The sequence below is a fragment of the Physella acuta genome, unplaced genomic scaffold (genome assembly GCF_028476545.2).
Source record: "Physella acuta isolate Inbredline_101_S28 unplaced genomic scaffold, ASM2847654v3 ptg000800l, whole genome shotgun sequence".
In the NCBI taxonomy this organism is placed as follows: Eukaryota; Metazoa; Mollusca; class Gastropoda; family Physidae; genus Physella; species Physella acuta.
Window position 1 is genome coordinate 185047 of NW_026732318.1, and position 16852 is coordinate 201898.

Sequence of the window (16852 nt, forward strand, 5' to 3'; positions counted from 1 at the left end):
AGCTGCCAAGCCTGTTAAAATAACGTTGGTTGTATCATTGTATCCAATGTAAACGAGAATGACAATGGTAAGGCTGTTTCCTAGTACACCAACCAAACACACACATGGAATAATAAAACAGTTAAATATCACGCCAATGTACAAGAAGACCTCATCAGAACCATCCTGCCTTGACTTTGTTACTGCTATTGTATTGTTCATGTTCTCCATTTTTTTGTAACAGGTTTCTCAAACTATAAGCTGAACTGAAAAGTTATGTATAAAATAATTATTTAAATATAATTTGTTTTACTGTTTAGAGATATTAATAAGGTTCTTCTACTGACATACAGATCATATAAAAAAAAAAATCCCAAACATAAGGTACCAATCGAAGATGAATGAGATTATGGACATCTAACAGTCAAAGGTCCGAACCGAGATCCGAACTCAAGACCTTCATGCTGGCAGACAAACACTTTATCATTTGAATATAAATCATATTAAAATAAGCTTAATATGAATCTTAAAAGAATTTTTTTTCGAGCAGAAACAAAACTGATTGTTGTTTAAAAAATTTTTTATTAGATCTAGAATAGATTACATTTTTTTTCTTTTTACAATTAATTATTTATGGGGAAATTTTTAGGAAATTGTAAATTATTTTTATACTTTTTTGTCTTAGGTTATGTAAAAATAACTGAACACTGAATGATCTGTTAAAAAAAGTCAGTGCAATAAAAAGTGGAGTGCTTATAACTAGTATTGTCTTCATCGAGGTTAGAATAAAAGCCTGCCAAGAGCAATGTCTTTAAATGGAGTGTTAGAAACTTGATACATTAGTATTTAAGTGGATGGGAAAAGTGCTAGTTACAGCATGACTCATCGTAAACAAAGAAATACTTAAACGACAGGAAAGGAAAAGTAATTATAGAATGCAGATGAAACTAGGAAGTAATGTCAGAAAAAAAAGCCATATTGATGTTCATGGCTTTTGTTTTTTATAATAACTGGGTTATTTTAGTTATTTTACGCATGTGACAATTAGTTTACCTATAATTTAATTGATTTCATGTTAATATAAGATTTCCGCCGTAGTGTTTCTAATTATTAGTATGAAACACACAGAATAACCCTACATTATCTAAACTATCATTTCACGATTATTTCTACACATTAGAAAAATGAAAATGATATTGGGGATAAACATGAAAAATTGTTAATCAGAATCGTGGTAACTTATACGTTTCTTTGTTAATCAGTTCCTAGTCTAGTATTGTTTTAAAGGGTGACTCATTTTCGTTGATACCATATCCTAAAACATATTACAATAACAAAAAAAATTAAGGTTAAGCAGATTTGCATTTTATAAACTCAGAACGTCAAATATACTCGAATAAATGCAGGTATATAAGCTACGATTATGTTAAGTGTAGTTCAACATTTTGAAATTTTAAAAAGAAGAAAGCTTGTTTAGGAACAAACTGTCAGCAATGACCTGAAAAATTTAGAAATCGCTGTCTATCTTTCCGCGCACTAAAGAGTATACGGAATACACTGGTACCAGTTATGTGTGTGTGTATCAGCGATCACATGGCGACTCTAAATAGCTGAAGAGAGAATGATGGCTGTTCGTTTTCTTTTCTATGAATTTTATAATTGTTAATATTAATACAGTCAATGTTTTATTATCAAATACCATTTTCTTTTGTTTAAGTTTTAATCTGTTGATAAAATTGACCTCTAGGTAAAGCTTCTGTCCTAGATTTAATTTACATTGAACACATCGACTTCTTCAGATCGGTTTTATTATGGACATTTTAAAAGATTTGCTCAAATTTCAGTTATAAATTTTAATGCACTTATCATGCTCCATGTCAGCCTTACCACAATAACAACAACAAAAAAACTAACCGGATCCGATTCAAATTTAGTGATAAATTAAGCGTTTTAATTCAAATGTGGATTAGGAATAAACATTAAATCTGTTTTAACCAACAGACAGACACACATAAACACACACATTTATATATGGACAATACATATATATAAGAAGGCCTATATATGGTCCTAGGTGCTTTGACCACAGGTGCTTTGACCATAGGGGGTTTGACAACAGCGGAGCTTTGACCACAGATGGGATTTGACCATAGGGGGTTTGACCATATGGACTTTGACCACAACGGGGCTTTGACTACAGAGGGGGTTAACCATAATATATAGATTTTAAAATATAAATTATAAACTGTTTTTTGATTGAAATTTATGATACAATTAATACGATTTTATACATGTTTCCTGAGAGTACGTTAATAGAAATTCACATATATAAAAAAAAGTCAAGAACGATATTTTAGTCTCCACATAAAGGCTAGTGCTAGGCCTCATAGATTCATTTTAAATATAAATGGAACACACATAATGCGACATATAATAATTTTCACAAATAAAAAATGTAGATGTATTTGAAAATACATAGCATATATAAAGGATAAAAAATGATAAAAAACATGCCAACAATATAGTCAAAGAAGTAATTGGCCTACTTAAAATGGTTAACTAAATGACAGATGTGATATAGCACGTAAATATGTCAGTACATCTGTTTGACCATATGTCTGGACAGCACGTTGTACTTTTTCGTGCAGCATCTTGTATCGCTTCTCAGCTGGGTAGTTCGCCCCTGCGACACCTTGCAAGAAAGTTGTCTATGTGTACAAAACACCTGTGATCAAAGCCGGACATAGCGCTTGCGCTCAAACACCTGTTGACAATCCGCCTGTGATCAAAGACCCTCTGCTGAAAAAACATCTGTGGTCAAACCCCCTATGGTCAAACCCGTTATGATCAAAGCACCTGTGGTCAAAGGTCCGCGCACCCTATATATATATGCTTATAATCTAATGAGAATCTTATAAGAAAAATTATCATAAGTCAATGGATATAGATGTTATAATACAGCCTACAAAATAATTTTAATAAAAATGACTTATTTTTTTTAAAGTTACTTTAATTTTATATTGTTTACTTGATATCATCAATATTAACGGCATGAAATTTGATCTAGTATGAAAATATATTTTTTTTTTAAAAATCGATTAAGCTTTATTAAAATTTTAAACTTATAATAAATCTGCATTTAATTCTTTAAATATTGATATTAATGTTAAGTTTAGTTTGCAAAGTACTTAAAATATTTAATCTCATTATATTTGTAATTCTGTATTTTTCAGGATTTGTTTTTGCATTCATACCATGGGGAGTGAAAATCAAAGTTTAAAAATAGCTCAAGCTAACCCAACAGAAGTGTATGCGTTCGACATTTCTACAGAACTTTTTAATGTATTTATTATTTTCGTCAACTGTTTCACAATGCAAGCTCTGTGCTTATTTGTTATCCTGGGAAAAATTTTCACAATAATCATAATTGTGTACAATGGTTTTAAAGTTTCGACAAATATTGCACTCTTGGTGTTAGCTGTGTCCGATTTATTTTATTCATTGACAGAGTAGTTATATCAGTTGACAACTTTAATCAAAACATTTAACTTCGAGATGTCTTCTCGTTTTTACTCCTATTATACAGTATACCTATTGGTCTGGAACAATTGTGCAAGCTCACTAAGCATAGAGATTGTCGCGGTCAGAGCTATTGAAAGGATAATAGCAGTTTGGCTTCCTTTTAAAGTGTCAAATGATATGTCCCTAATTCGTATGATCTGTGTTGTTTTTGCTGTATAATCCTAATAACAATGTATTTTTGAACCTGTTTAATAGTTAGTATCACATAAAGAAATATAGGAGATAATCAAACCATAATATTTTTATGATAGTTAGTATCACAGAAATAAATATAGGAGATAATCAAACCATAATATTTTTATGATAGTTAGTATCACATAAATAAATATAGGAGATAATCAAACCATAATGTTTTTATGATAGTGAGTATCACATAAATAAATATAGGAAATAATCAAATCATAATATTTTTATGATAGTTAATATCACATAAATAAATATAGGAGATAATCAAACCATAATATTTTTATGATAGTTAGTATCACAGAAATAAATATAGGAGATAATCAAACCATAATATTTTTATGATAGTTAGTATCACAGAAATAAATATAGGAGATAATCAAACCCAAGTATTTTTTAAACGAACACCTGTTTTTTAAAACAATAAGGAGTTTATTTTAAACGACCGCAACTTTGTTTTACCTCTAGTAGATGCAGCAAAACCTACATTGATTATTATTGTGGGTTCAATAATGATAACAATCCAGTTAAAATTATCATCAAGAAACCTAAAAAATATATATTGGTCTATAACTGAAAAAAGAAAAAAAAATTAAATCAATTAAAAAAACGCTTTCACTTTGTTTAGGTTTAGAAATTTTCACGTTGATTCCTTTAAATACGTTTAAATTTGTACTTTATATATTCTGATAACCCATCAATAGGTCCCAACCTTGGTTTACTGGCTTATTATTCACTACGAATAAATGTTCAATTAAACGTTTCGATAAATTTTAACATCTATGTCACGTTTAATTCGAAATTTTATAAAAATTACAAAAAAATTGTTTTGTGATCAGCGATTTACCTAGGAAAATTTAGTCTACTCCCCTCAAACCTTCCCCCACCCCTTGAGTTTTAAGTCACCCCCTACTCTCAAGAAAAAATCTTAAACACTAGCGTTCTATGTAGAAGTAATTCCATAAAAACAATAAAATATTGTTTTTCTTAGCATTCCCAAGCATTACTTGATCAAGATCGGAGTTTTGCACTAAGTTACAGTTCTTATTTAGGGGATAGACACAAATAAAAACCTTGACATTACATTAATCACTCACCGAAATAATGAGGTAGAACACACTTCGGTGACCGCCCATGTGTTAGGGAAGTAGAGGGCTGCCCTCAGGAGCCCCCCCTCACCCGATTACACTACCGCATATGCGCCGCTTACGTCCCCTGGCTCCTAAAAACTAACATGCGCCATCGTGCCAAATAGCATCCGTTTAACAATGATGCAGTTTGCTTCATTTGCTAAAGTGACACTAATGAACAGGATTTTTTCTTTAACACGTAAAAATATTATTTGACGTGTTTTAAACATCAGTGTGACTGATGCAATATGTTAGCGTTACTAATGGGCTATTATTAGATGCTCGATCTCAATTTCTGATTGGATAGTCTAAAAATAGATGGTTATTGCATCATTCGCAAAGTGACAAAACTGTTTTGATTTTTTACGGACAAAAAAAAAAACAACCCAGTTAATAATCTAACCTCGGTTAATTTTTCTGATTATTAAAATAAAACGTATTACATTACCCTCAGCGGTCCATGTGAGCATTTGGGGGCCAATACTGAAATTTTTGTTTGCAGCCAAATTGCACCCTACCGGGGCGCCGGCGGACACGCCTGATTCAATTTAGTGAGCGTTTGTAACGCCCCATCCAATTCAGTTTCTATCACACTGTTTATACCAAACGTAGTCGCCATAGCGCTCACGGGAAAGACCAGGGCGCCAAATCGTATCCTGCCGGGGGGGTGCCCATGCAAAATTAAATCCCCCCTCCCACCACCACCCACCCACTTCCACCCCCTCCCCCCCCCCCCCCAGAAACCTTATCGGGAGTGTTCATCAACTCCCTAAAGGTTTATGGCACCCGGATAAACTGTGTAGTTCCGCAATCGTCTTTTATTTTTATATACCGTATACAGAGAAAAATTCCCACCATCCCGTGGCGGCGCCCGTTTGAAATTAAAAATGATTTTTTTTACAGAACCCTTTCCCAGAGTGTTCTAATGAAATCACCAAAGTTTGATGGCGATCGGATGAATGGTGTCAAACCAAAATCGACTTTTGTTTTTATATTCTGTATATAGAGAAAAATCGCACCCTCCTGTGGCGTCGCCCTTGCGAAAATAAAAATGATTTTTTACAGAACCCTTCGCCGGAGTGTTCTAATCAAGTCCCTGAAGTTTGATGGCTATCGGATGAACGTTGTGAGACCGCAATCGACTTTTATTTTTATACGAACCGACCCGCGGCGTATCATACGCCTCTATTTAGTTGTTTTATTTTCTACTTTTCAGTAATTCATAATTTGTGAATTCGACAGTACCAATGCTGCCACTGAAAATATTTGCTTTAAAGCACTATCAGTAGATCGTTAAGGACGATAACCCCCCCCTCCTTTCCCCCAACCCCAACCGCTACCCTACCCCCCACCCCCCCCACCCCCCCGTGAAAGCAGACTCCTCTTAGGTACTTCCCCTAAGTTTAAATTCGTTTCAAACTAAATTATCTGTCCCTAATAACCGTTACTAAACCCGGCTCTACGACTGTAAACATTTAGCGTGAACCACAGCTCACCAGACCTTGTGGGGGTGGGGGTGGTAGGGTTATGCTTAGAGAGGAAGAGAGGGGGCTGCTAGGCGCGCTTACAGCTTGGTGTTTTCTAGGGTATCCAAGAAGAGAATTATATATATAAATACAATATAATTAGAGAAAACAAAACGCCCTGCCGGGGCGCCTCCCCTGCGATTTTGAAAATATTTTCTAGCGCAGAAGCCTCCCCATGAATATTCTCAACATCTTCCCAAAGTTTCATGGCGATCGTGTGAGGGAACTTATTCTTCGTTTGGTTTTTCAAAAGCCTATAACTTGAGTACTGTTTAAGATAGATAAACGAAATTTTACATTTATTTATTTCTTTGCTTCGTCACTAATATCATTCAATGTGTAGTAAAGCACATTGTGCTTTGACCAATAACTGTTTTATAAAATATTTTTCTCAAACAAGTATAAAATTAAAATATATAGGCCTATAATGCACGTGTAACTGGTATCGACGGCTAGTATTCTTATATAACACTACGGGAATGGCAAACTCGGAATATAGACAGATAATTAGATCTTTAAGTTACATGTAAAATTTCATTTATCTATCTGAAACAGTAGCCTACTCAAGTTAAAGGCTTCTGAAAAATTGTAAGTATAATAAGTCTTACCTCCGTGTACCGGAAATCGCTGAAAAGCTCCCGGTATACTTTAATTGCTTTATGTACTAGAATCGTGTAGAAAAAAAATGCGTACCAAATAAATGCAAATATGGTACGTAAAATATAGCACACTATTTTACATTAATAGTGGGAGATGCTCATTAAATTTTAGTATTTTTATTAAAGGTAAGCGATTCATGATAAAGTGGACAACGTTTTTTTGTTATAGTAATTTAAACGGTGATTAATTATTGTATAAAGCTGATTTTTAAAACGATTTTTATTATTATTTTTAAATGAACACAAACTAAGTGTGCATAATGGCGCAGACAATAGTACTTTATATTATCAACTTTAATTAATTCATTATTAAGTTAAATTAGATGTCACTTTGCATTGTCATAGGATCTTGACCCACGTTCCAATTTTCAAAGAAATTTGTTTGTTAGAAATGGTCAAAACATTTACGTTCCATGCTTTAAAATTACATGACGAACGAAGCATTAAGGGCATGGGCGGGTGATGAGTACCAACTTCCTTATTTCCGAGTCTAAAGATGTAATACTTGGCTAATAGTTATAACTCAAAGAGTTAAGCATAAAAATATTTTTTTAAATTTTTTAAAATCCTCCGTTGCCATGGTGACGGCGGCCATATTGGATTTTATTGACGATTTTTAAATGGAAATAACTCAAAAATGGTTTGTACAAATTTCATGAAAACTTAATATAGTCTGCAGACACATGTGTTTAAGACTTCTGATAGACTACATTTTTTAAAAAGAAGGTAGTTTTTTTTTACTTTTTTTTCGATACATCACTGTAAAAATGTCATTATTTCGTCCAATTTTTCACTATTTCAACAATAAAATTTTTTAGCGCAATTTCCATTCTGGAGAATTGCGTTTATTAACCCGTCATTTCTGGATGTATGAATGTATGAATGAATGGATGGATGGATGGATGGATGTGTGTCCGCAGCTTTAAGTCGTATCTCCTCCTCAACGAAGCAATATCGATGACTAGTTCCAAAAGCAATTATGTTAAGCAAGTTACGAGGATGAACATAGGTCATAAAAATTCCGGGTTTCTTTCATGGATTTCCCGGAAAAGCCAAAAAACCTCGAAAAAATGCAGTTTTTGGCCCATATCTCGGCAACCAGACCACTTAGCGACTTGAAACATTTACCAATCGATTTCTGCCATAATTTAGAACAATATTGCCGAAGAAAGTTTTCAAAAATATCCTTTCGTTCGGTCACAAAAAATTTTTTGAATTAATTAAAATTTGGACCGAATTACTAGGCATTTTTATTCAACCAGACCACACGCGTCATCACGTTCAATAGCTGCGCCATCAAGGTCAATGGCTGCGCCATCACGTTCGGTAGCTAGGCGCGCAATGGTTTTTAGTCATGTAACTCTATTGTAAATAAAACATGTAAAATACTGAAAATTTTTTTTTAATAAAAAACGTTTTAATAACTAACCAATGGTTTTACTAACCCTGCTCTTGATTTACGCTACGACAGAGCTATTTTTAGATAACATAAGGAAATTGCGCTTAAATGTCACTAGACTTTTTAATTAACTTGTTTTTACAAAAATTCCAAAAGTGTTCTATCAGTTTTATTTGAACATATATACAGAGTAACTGGAGAAATTTTTTTTTCTAAAAATCACTAAAATCGACCACATTTATAGTCTGAAGTATGTTGCTGCTGAATATATTCATTCTGAGCTTCTTCAGCTGTTAGTTGTTTTTTTTTCTGGCGCTCTTTGTTTTACCTAGAGCTGTAGAAAAGCTGTTGTCAAGGCGTCTTTTTTGGCGTCCTTCACTGAGTCTTCGACTATGGTTTTCTTCTTTTGACAGCAATGTCATAGCATGCCTGGGCCCAAAATTGAATTATGCTATCGCAGAAACAGCAGTATATTTTGAATGGTCTCGTGTCTAAAGCCAATTATGATAAGACGATGTCTTTGTTTATTGTGAATGGCCGTGTTCTGGATTCTTTTGCAGTTGTATACTTACGGTTTACAACCTTTTTATTACTGCCACACCATGCTTGAAGCAAACCCTTTACTTTTTTTTTCATCAATAGTAGCCACTACATCACAGTGGGCGAGGAAATGTATTGATAACATCAAGAAGCAAATCACAGTCGACAATAATTCTGCATGGCTGTGGTTTACAATTAGCACTATTAGTACTAGATGTAACAGTGTTTTCTTCTGACTGTAAAAACTGTGTCTTACATTGCCGCAGTTTCTTTTTAAACGTGCATATTACATCTGCACCAGTGCTTGTCTGAATAGTGCTAGATTGAGTAGAGGTAGCTGCAATCAGTTGCATTCGGACGTGCCCTTGCTTTAGTAAATTAGTTAGATGTGTGTATCTATTTTTAGCGAGTGTTTTGTTCTACCCATTATCGAAAGAGAAACAAACTAAATCGTCTCACTGCTTACGATAATTCACACAAACTAATCTAAACTGTTAATAGTATATTTAATTGAAATAATTATATGTTAAAATAATGTAAGTATTTCACAGAAGCTTAGAGAAACAAAACTAGATGAAACTTAGCAACACGCTGAAACTAAGGGAATGTTTACTGCCGAAGCGAAACGACCAATCACTAATTACTTTCCGCCGTTGAGTGCCAATGAAAAAATTGAGTTCAAAAATTTGCATACCGGAAAAACCCGACTGAGTAAAATAAACAACTTTATGACGTAGAAAAATAATCACATTAAAATAGGTATTTTGATTGGTCCTTTAATTTTAGAACAAATAAAGAAAGAAGGCCACGGCCTTTCCATTGATATGAAACACATTAGGTTTCCGCGAAGCCTAATAGTACTTTTCTAGGTCGAAAAATCGCTATTTTTACCAAAAAATTAAAAAAAAATGACCCTGTACACACTACTTTGAACCCGGTTTTTCATAAATAAATATTGTTTTTTAAGGTCATAACAATGTCATTTTTAGATTGGATGGTTATTCTGTATAGATCAAGTAAAACTGGGAAATCGATGATTTAGTGGATTTATGACGAAAAGTACAGCCGCCCATGCCATTAAGTACGACAGACCGAGAAAGCAAGATAAATAAAAACTTTTAAAAGAAAAAAGTTTTTTGATAATTGAAAAAAAAATATGTTGCTATTTTTCTATAAAACAAATCTACGTCCTTATCTTTTACCATAAAAATTTATCGTGACGATTCGATTTCATGTGAAAGAGATTCCCAAGTTATTGAATTGAACCTTGTCTTATTGTAATGATTTTTAAATATTCTAATTTTATTAAAATTGATAACAAATACATATTATAATATAAGCAGACAGTTAACAATGCGATGACAAAGAAATACATGTAATATAAAAAAGGAATCAGAAAAAAGTATGAACAGGTCTAAAAGGAATCTATGTTTATACGGTGCCCTGTCAAAACGGCCCGGGACAAATCGGCCCCGTCAAAACGGCCCCGTTAATTTGACCCCGTCAAATCGACCCCCGACAAAACGACCCAGTCAAAATAGCGTCGTCAAGAGGGCCCCGACTTATTGGCTCCCGTCAAAGCGGCTCCCGACATACTGGCTCCCGACATAAGGGCTCAAGACAAATGGGCTCCCGACAAATGGGCTCACGACATATTGGCTACCGACAAATGGGCTCCCGACATATTGGCTCCCGGCAATTGGGCTCCCGACATATTGGCTTTTGACCAATGAATGGTATGACCACTATTGGAATAAAAGTAACAATTTTGTCCTACCTCCAATACCACTATAAACTCTTTTAAATGCCCGAATGAAATTGTTTTTCATAAAACGACATTAATTCACAAACAAATCGAGCCCTTAACAGCTGAATTCCACCAATTGTATAGTTTTGATAATGTTTAATTTACAACAGAAAAGATTTGTTGCTTAAAAGCGAGCACAGAAGTGTAGGCCTAAATGTATGATATACATGATGTTTACATGATAACAGCATTTTGTTTTGATAACCTACAAGCATACTGCAGGTAGGAAGGTACAGCGTGGACCCTTCTCCCCACACACTGAGTTGGAACAGCCTATAACCGACTCAATTATGGATGTCATAGATAGATGACCCTTAAATTAAAACATACTATATTTTATAATAGATAAACTAATATAAAAATAAGAAAGAAAACAAGAGATGCATATGTTGTATTATATAATAGTGTTGGATAAGCTGACTCTAAAGATTATTGATGAAGGGGTCCCACTGGCAGGTGTCATATTCAATGAGACTGCTTTGCCGGGAGACTTAGTCTCTACAGAAACGGTATTGTCAGTGGTCCTTTTGTCTGGAGCCAAATTGACAGGAGCCTTTTTGTCGTGAGCCAAAACGACGCTAGCCTATTTGTCGGGAGCCGTAATGACGGGGGCCGTTTTGTGGAGAAACTAAATGGCGGGAGCCTATTTGTCAGGAGTCGTAATGACGGGGGCCGTTTTGTGGAGAAACTAAATGGCGGGAGCCTATATGTCAGGAGTCGTAATGACGGGGGCCGTTTTGTGGAAAAAACTAAATGACGGGAGCCTATATGTCGGGAGCCAAAATGACGGGAGCCTATTTGTCAGGAGCCTAAATGACGGGAGCTTATTTATCGGGAGCCTTTATGTCGGGGCCGATTTGTCGGGGTCGTTTTGACGGGGCCGTTTTGTCATTGGCCGTTTTGACGCCGCGCGGTTTATACATTATTGTGTTGTAAATACGCAGTAGATTGTAGGGGATTATTTATTTTTCTTCATATCTATTTTAGGATATGTTAAAACTGTATCTGTTAAATGCTTCATTATTAGGTTTTTAAATTTATTCTTTACTGAGTCTGTTACACAGTTTTAAAGTAGAAAGCTAATTTGCTATAAATATAATACGCTCATTAGTTATTGTCTAATACCAGAATTTTAGCGATTATCATTATATCAAGTAATTACGTGGAATTGATATTTGTGGCGCTTTATACATTGATTTATATTTTATATAAATCAATGTTTTACGTAGGTGTAGGGTACATTAAAAAATTAATATGTATTTTACTTGAATGACTTGGTCGATCAACGGTTGCCGGACTGTAATAGAAATTAGTATTTTTATATGTCGAATGAAAATTAGAAATATAGAACCACTATAGTGACCGAGCATAGTTTATAAAAAGACGGTTGATGTTACATTTCTTGTTTAAACCTTTCAGTTTATTTCAAGACGAGTCAACTCATTTCAACATGAAGGTTCTAATTATTTGTTTGCTTGCTGTGACGTTTGGTGAGTCAATGGTTATAGTTTAATATGTTTAAAGTTAAAGCTGTGGATGATATTTACAGCTGTAGCTTTGAGTAATATTTACAGCTGTGAGTAATGTTTACAGCTGTAGATGTATTGATATTTACAGATGTAGCTGTGAGTGATGTTTTCAGCTGTAGTTGTGGGTGATGTTTACAACTGTAAATGTTAGTGATGTTTACAGTGGTAGATGTGTGTGATGCTTCTAACTGTATAAGTGGGGAATGTTTTTAGCTTTAGATGTGGGTGGTGTTTCTAGCTGTTGATGTGGGTGGTGTTTCTAGCTATTGATGTAGGTGGTGTTTCTAGTTGTAACTGTGGGAGATATTTACTGTTGTAGGCGTGGTCGCATGATAAAGCTTACGACTGCTAACCCGAAAGTCTCGAGTTCAAGTCCCTGGTTTCGAAACAACAGGACGTCCTTTATTCCATCTACCTCTGATGGATTTTTGGATTACGATATAGTGCTGACTAAACCATTCCTATGTATGTCGAGTTCTTAAAACAGATAGTCTACCATTCTGCACCGTGTGTCATGGACATGGACGGGGAAAGATAACGATATGGTTTAATTTTGTAGCTGTGACTTTTAAAATCAGTAGCAGATGGTGATGTTCACATCTATAAATGTTATTGATTTTATTCACTCTCTCTCTCTCTCTCTTTATATATATATATATATATATATATATATATATATATATATATATATATATATATATATATAAGCTTTATTGCTTCCTGATGTATCTTTAAACACCCAGATTTTTACAGCAGAATTTATGAGTACACTAATGCTGACTTGTCTGAAGGCTGCGCAAAATTATATTTCAGGCTACAGATAAAAATGTCAAGTTGTTTATTAATTAATAAAATTAAGTTCTTACAAAAATATATAAGCACATGCGTACCAATTGTACAGTAAATGATTATATGTATTACCTTCGAGTCGAAGCATTGGAAATTTAATTTCATTAAATCAAGTTTCAAACTTAGGAATAATCACGAATTAGCTTGAAAGAATTTTGTGTAAATAATATTTAAAAAACTCAAAAAGCTAGACAAACGGAATAAATACAGACATTTTCTTTTGTTAATAAATATAGTTCTACTTAGTCTTACTTGCGATCTAGCTAGTATAGATTGTACAATCGTCCTAACACACAATACTAAATCTGAATCCTTTGTTATCATTAAAAAATAACCATTGAACAATTTAATCTATGTATATAATTCTCTACGTGGACACCACCACGTCGCAAACCGACTATCTGATTCTCCTCCCGCCCCCTGCCTCGCTCTCCTGGCATGCGCAACAGATCATATCGCTACGACCCCCACCAGTCTGGTGAGCTATGGTTCACGACTAATGTTTACAATCGTAGAGCTGGGTCGAATTAGTGACGGCTATTAGAGGTAGATAATTTAGTTTTATACGATTTGAAACAAAGGGGAGGTAACAAGAAATAAAACAACTAAGCCGCTGTCGATTTGTAATTATTAAACCACGCTGTTTACATAAAAAAGTCATAAACCATTTAAAGCGTGGTTTGATAAGATTTGTTAATTTCATTTTTATTTTATTTTGTCCAGTTTCGTCAGCTGTGGTCAACCAGGACAAGAGGCGACAAATTTTCGGCATTTGCGTGGAGATGTGTGGTGCCGGTTGTCCCCCTGGAACTATCTGCAAGTCTAACGGATGTGGACACACCTGCCAGCCAATCACAAGTTAGTTAAAGCAGTGTTTGTGATATTATTTTTTTAAAAGTCTGAATCCGTAACAAAAACACATTTTTTTGCTTGACTCTATTACACAATGATCAGCCGCACATATTACAACATAACATATTGTTTTTATTTCCTTGCAGCTGCTGTTAAAAGAGCAGGTTGTTCGCTTCTTTCTTGTTTAACAGACCATTGTGCGTTCGGCTTTTCTACGGCACCGGACGCATGTCCATGCACTTGTAATCCACCACGGTTTGATATTTTGATTGGTTAAGAACTTTCAGTGACAAATGCAGTGTATTTGCCACTAACACTTTTACTGATGTCATATCGTCCGTGCTTTGAACTTGTCACAACCTTTATCAAAGTAACGTAAATAAAGTTCAATAAAAACAGTGGCCATACAAAATACAATTATTGTTTTATGTATAGATGCACATAAGACTAAAACAGTATTTCGTAACTTGTTTGGTGGCACCAAAACCCCACCAGTTTCATATGCGCATTCAACGAACCCTTTTAATAGTTGTATAATCAGCACTAACAAAATCCAATCGTGAATCATGTGAGCCTGGGTGTATCTTGACCTCCGCCGAACACATGAGACTGACTCGCCGATCGAAGCAAGGTTAAGATCCGCTAGACTAAACAAAAGATCTTTTTTTTCCTGTATGACACAGCGTGTGTATTGGGTTGAGCTGGAGGGATAGGTTTGTTTCCCTGTAGGAGTGAGTAGGGGTAGGAAAAAGCAAGGCAGTCGGTGAGTACTTGACCACGGTGGTTCATATAGTGGAGGAGGCTTGGTGTGTGCCGAAGGGGTACTTGACTCACTTAATCCTCTTATTACGTAACTCTATCGCTAATAAATATTACGTAACTCCCGAATTCTTTTGGGCTGGTCTTAGACTGAACAAATTATACGAAACTAATATAAGAGTACCAGAAACAAAAACTCTTCATAGGCTCGAATCTATTGTCTAGGGATAAATATGAAATACAAAGACTTTCTGCAACTAATAAATCTTTTAATCAATCTAAAACCTTCTAACATATAAACAAGTCTAAATAATAAAATACTATGTACTAAATATACAATGATGAAAAAAACCCAACTTACAAATGCAGGAATAACACACTGAAACTACTAACACTGGATAAGGTACCTAAGTTATTGCCACAACCTACACGTTATTAAAATAAGAGACAGAAAAAAATAGAAAAATATTGAATACACTGGAACTTAGAGATAATTACTGCTTAATCTAGAAAATACAACATGGCGACGTGGCTCTCTCTCTCTCTCTGTGCTGGTGTCTCGTGGGCGCCTACTTTATAAACCACTCTGAAATTATGGGATGTTGACCTCATTTTCATCGACCATTGGGGGATGGAGCCAAATCACGAACTACACGAACTCAGTTGTGAATACTATCACCTGAGTCTGGTGGACAATTTCTTTAGTTTGAACAACAGACAGCTCAAGGCTATTTAAATATTAATAAAATTAACAATAAATAAAAAAGAAGGATCTAAGTTGGTCACACTCTTTACTCCTTGTGAAGCATAATGACTCAGTCAAAACCTTAATTTTGTTCGGTCGCCAGCTGTTAATTTTGAAACCTCCAAAGACATATCTGCTGTCTTGAGATCTTCAAGAAGACTCCGCCTGAGTCCGCCTCAAGGTCTGTCTTGGGCGTCCTCCCTTTCGCTTTCCCAGGGGGTTCCATTCCAGCGCCTTGCGGATCAAATTAAAGTGAACCTTACGCATTGTGTGTCCCACCCGGCGCCACTTTCTCCTTCCTAATTACACTGCTTTCGGCTGTTGTATTGCTTTTCTCCAAAGTTATATATTCGACCAGAGGCGTAGGGGGGGGGGGGGGGGCGGGGGTGCGGACCGCACCGGGTGACACCATTTAGGGGGGTGACACCAAGGCAAAAAATAGTAAAAATATATAGAGAACAATTTGAGGGGGGTGCAAAGTGGAAAGTTTGAGGGGGTGGGGCGCAAATCGAAAGTTTGAGGGGGGGGGGGGGTAGCAAATCAAAAATTGAAAATTTGTCCCCGGGAAGAGTCGCTACGCCTCTGAGGGGTTACACCATTAAGTGCCGCACTGGGTGACACCCGACTTCGCTACGCCACTGTATTCGACACCTCGCACTACCAACTCAATTTCAAAATCTCTCTAAGACAGTTCTTCATTAAGGTCTGTATCTTCTTTGTGGTTAATCGGAGACTCTTCATAACAACAAAACTGGCTTAACATTTTAATTTAGAATCCTAATTTATGTTGTGTTGTAGAAGATATAATTTTTCCTCACGGGTCGCAGAACTGTGACAGCTGGAAAGGGTAACAGGGGATGTAAGGCGTGGCACTATGAACGTGGAGGACAGCGAGTAGCTGACCTTGCGTTTGGGGAATTATGTGACGTCAAGATGATGGTGTTGATGTAACTTCAGGTTAAGGAGAGTGGCTGGCCTTGAATTAACAGAAAGATGGTGTTGTGGATGTAACTTCAGGTTATATAAAATGGCGGACCTCGAGGTGCAGGGGTTTTAACTCGGAGTTTTTTGCACATGATAGAGATGTTGAAGATGCTGTTTTCGTGAAGGTATCTATGTATAAGTTTATCTAATAGATACCACTAGAAATCTCATTTAAATCAAGTAACACAATTTCTCAGCAACAAATCCTCACGATGAAAACTCTAATGACAAGAAAGAATTTCCAGTAAACATCTGTAGCAAAGCGGTAGTCAGACATTGTTAACAATGTCATTAGATACATCATAAAGAGGTTTTGTTGTTGTTTCCTA

The 16852-nt window shown here is 35.3% G+C and overlaps 1 protein-coding gene across 1 annotated transcript in view; it reads left to right on the forward strand.

The window, feature by feature from the left end:
* LOC131951119 (uncharacterized) overlaps window positions 1-14360 on the forward strand; it is a 158436-nt gene extending 144076 nt beyond the window's left edge. The window contains exons 2-3 of the mRNA XM_059313407.1: window positions 13907-14041; window positions 14182-14360. Of these exons, the coding sequence (XP_059169390.1) occupies window positions 13907-14041; window positions 14182-14312 (266 nt within the window). The 3' untranslated portion in view covers window positions 14313-14360. The remainder of the gene's footprint in view (window positions 1-13906; window positions 14042-14181) is intronic.
* Window positions 14361-16852: the final 2492 nt, after the last annotated feature.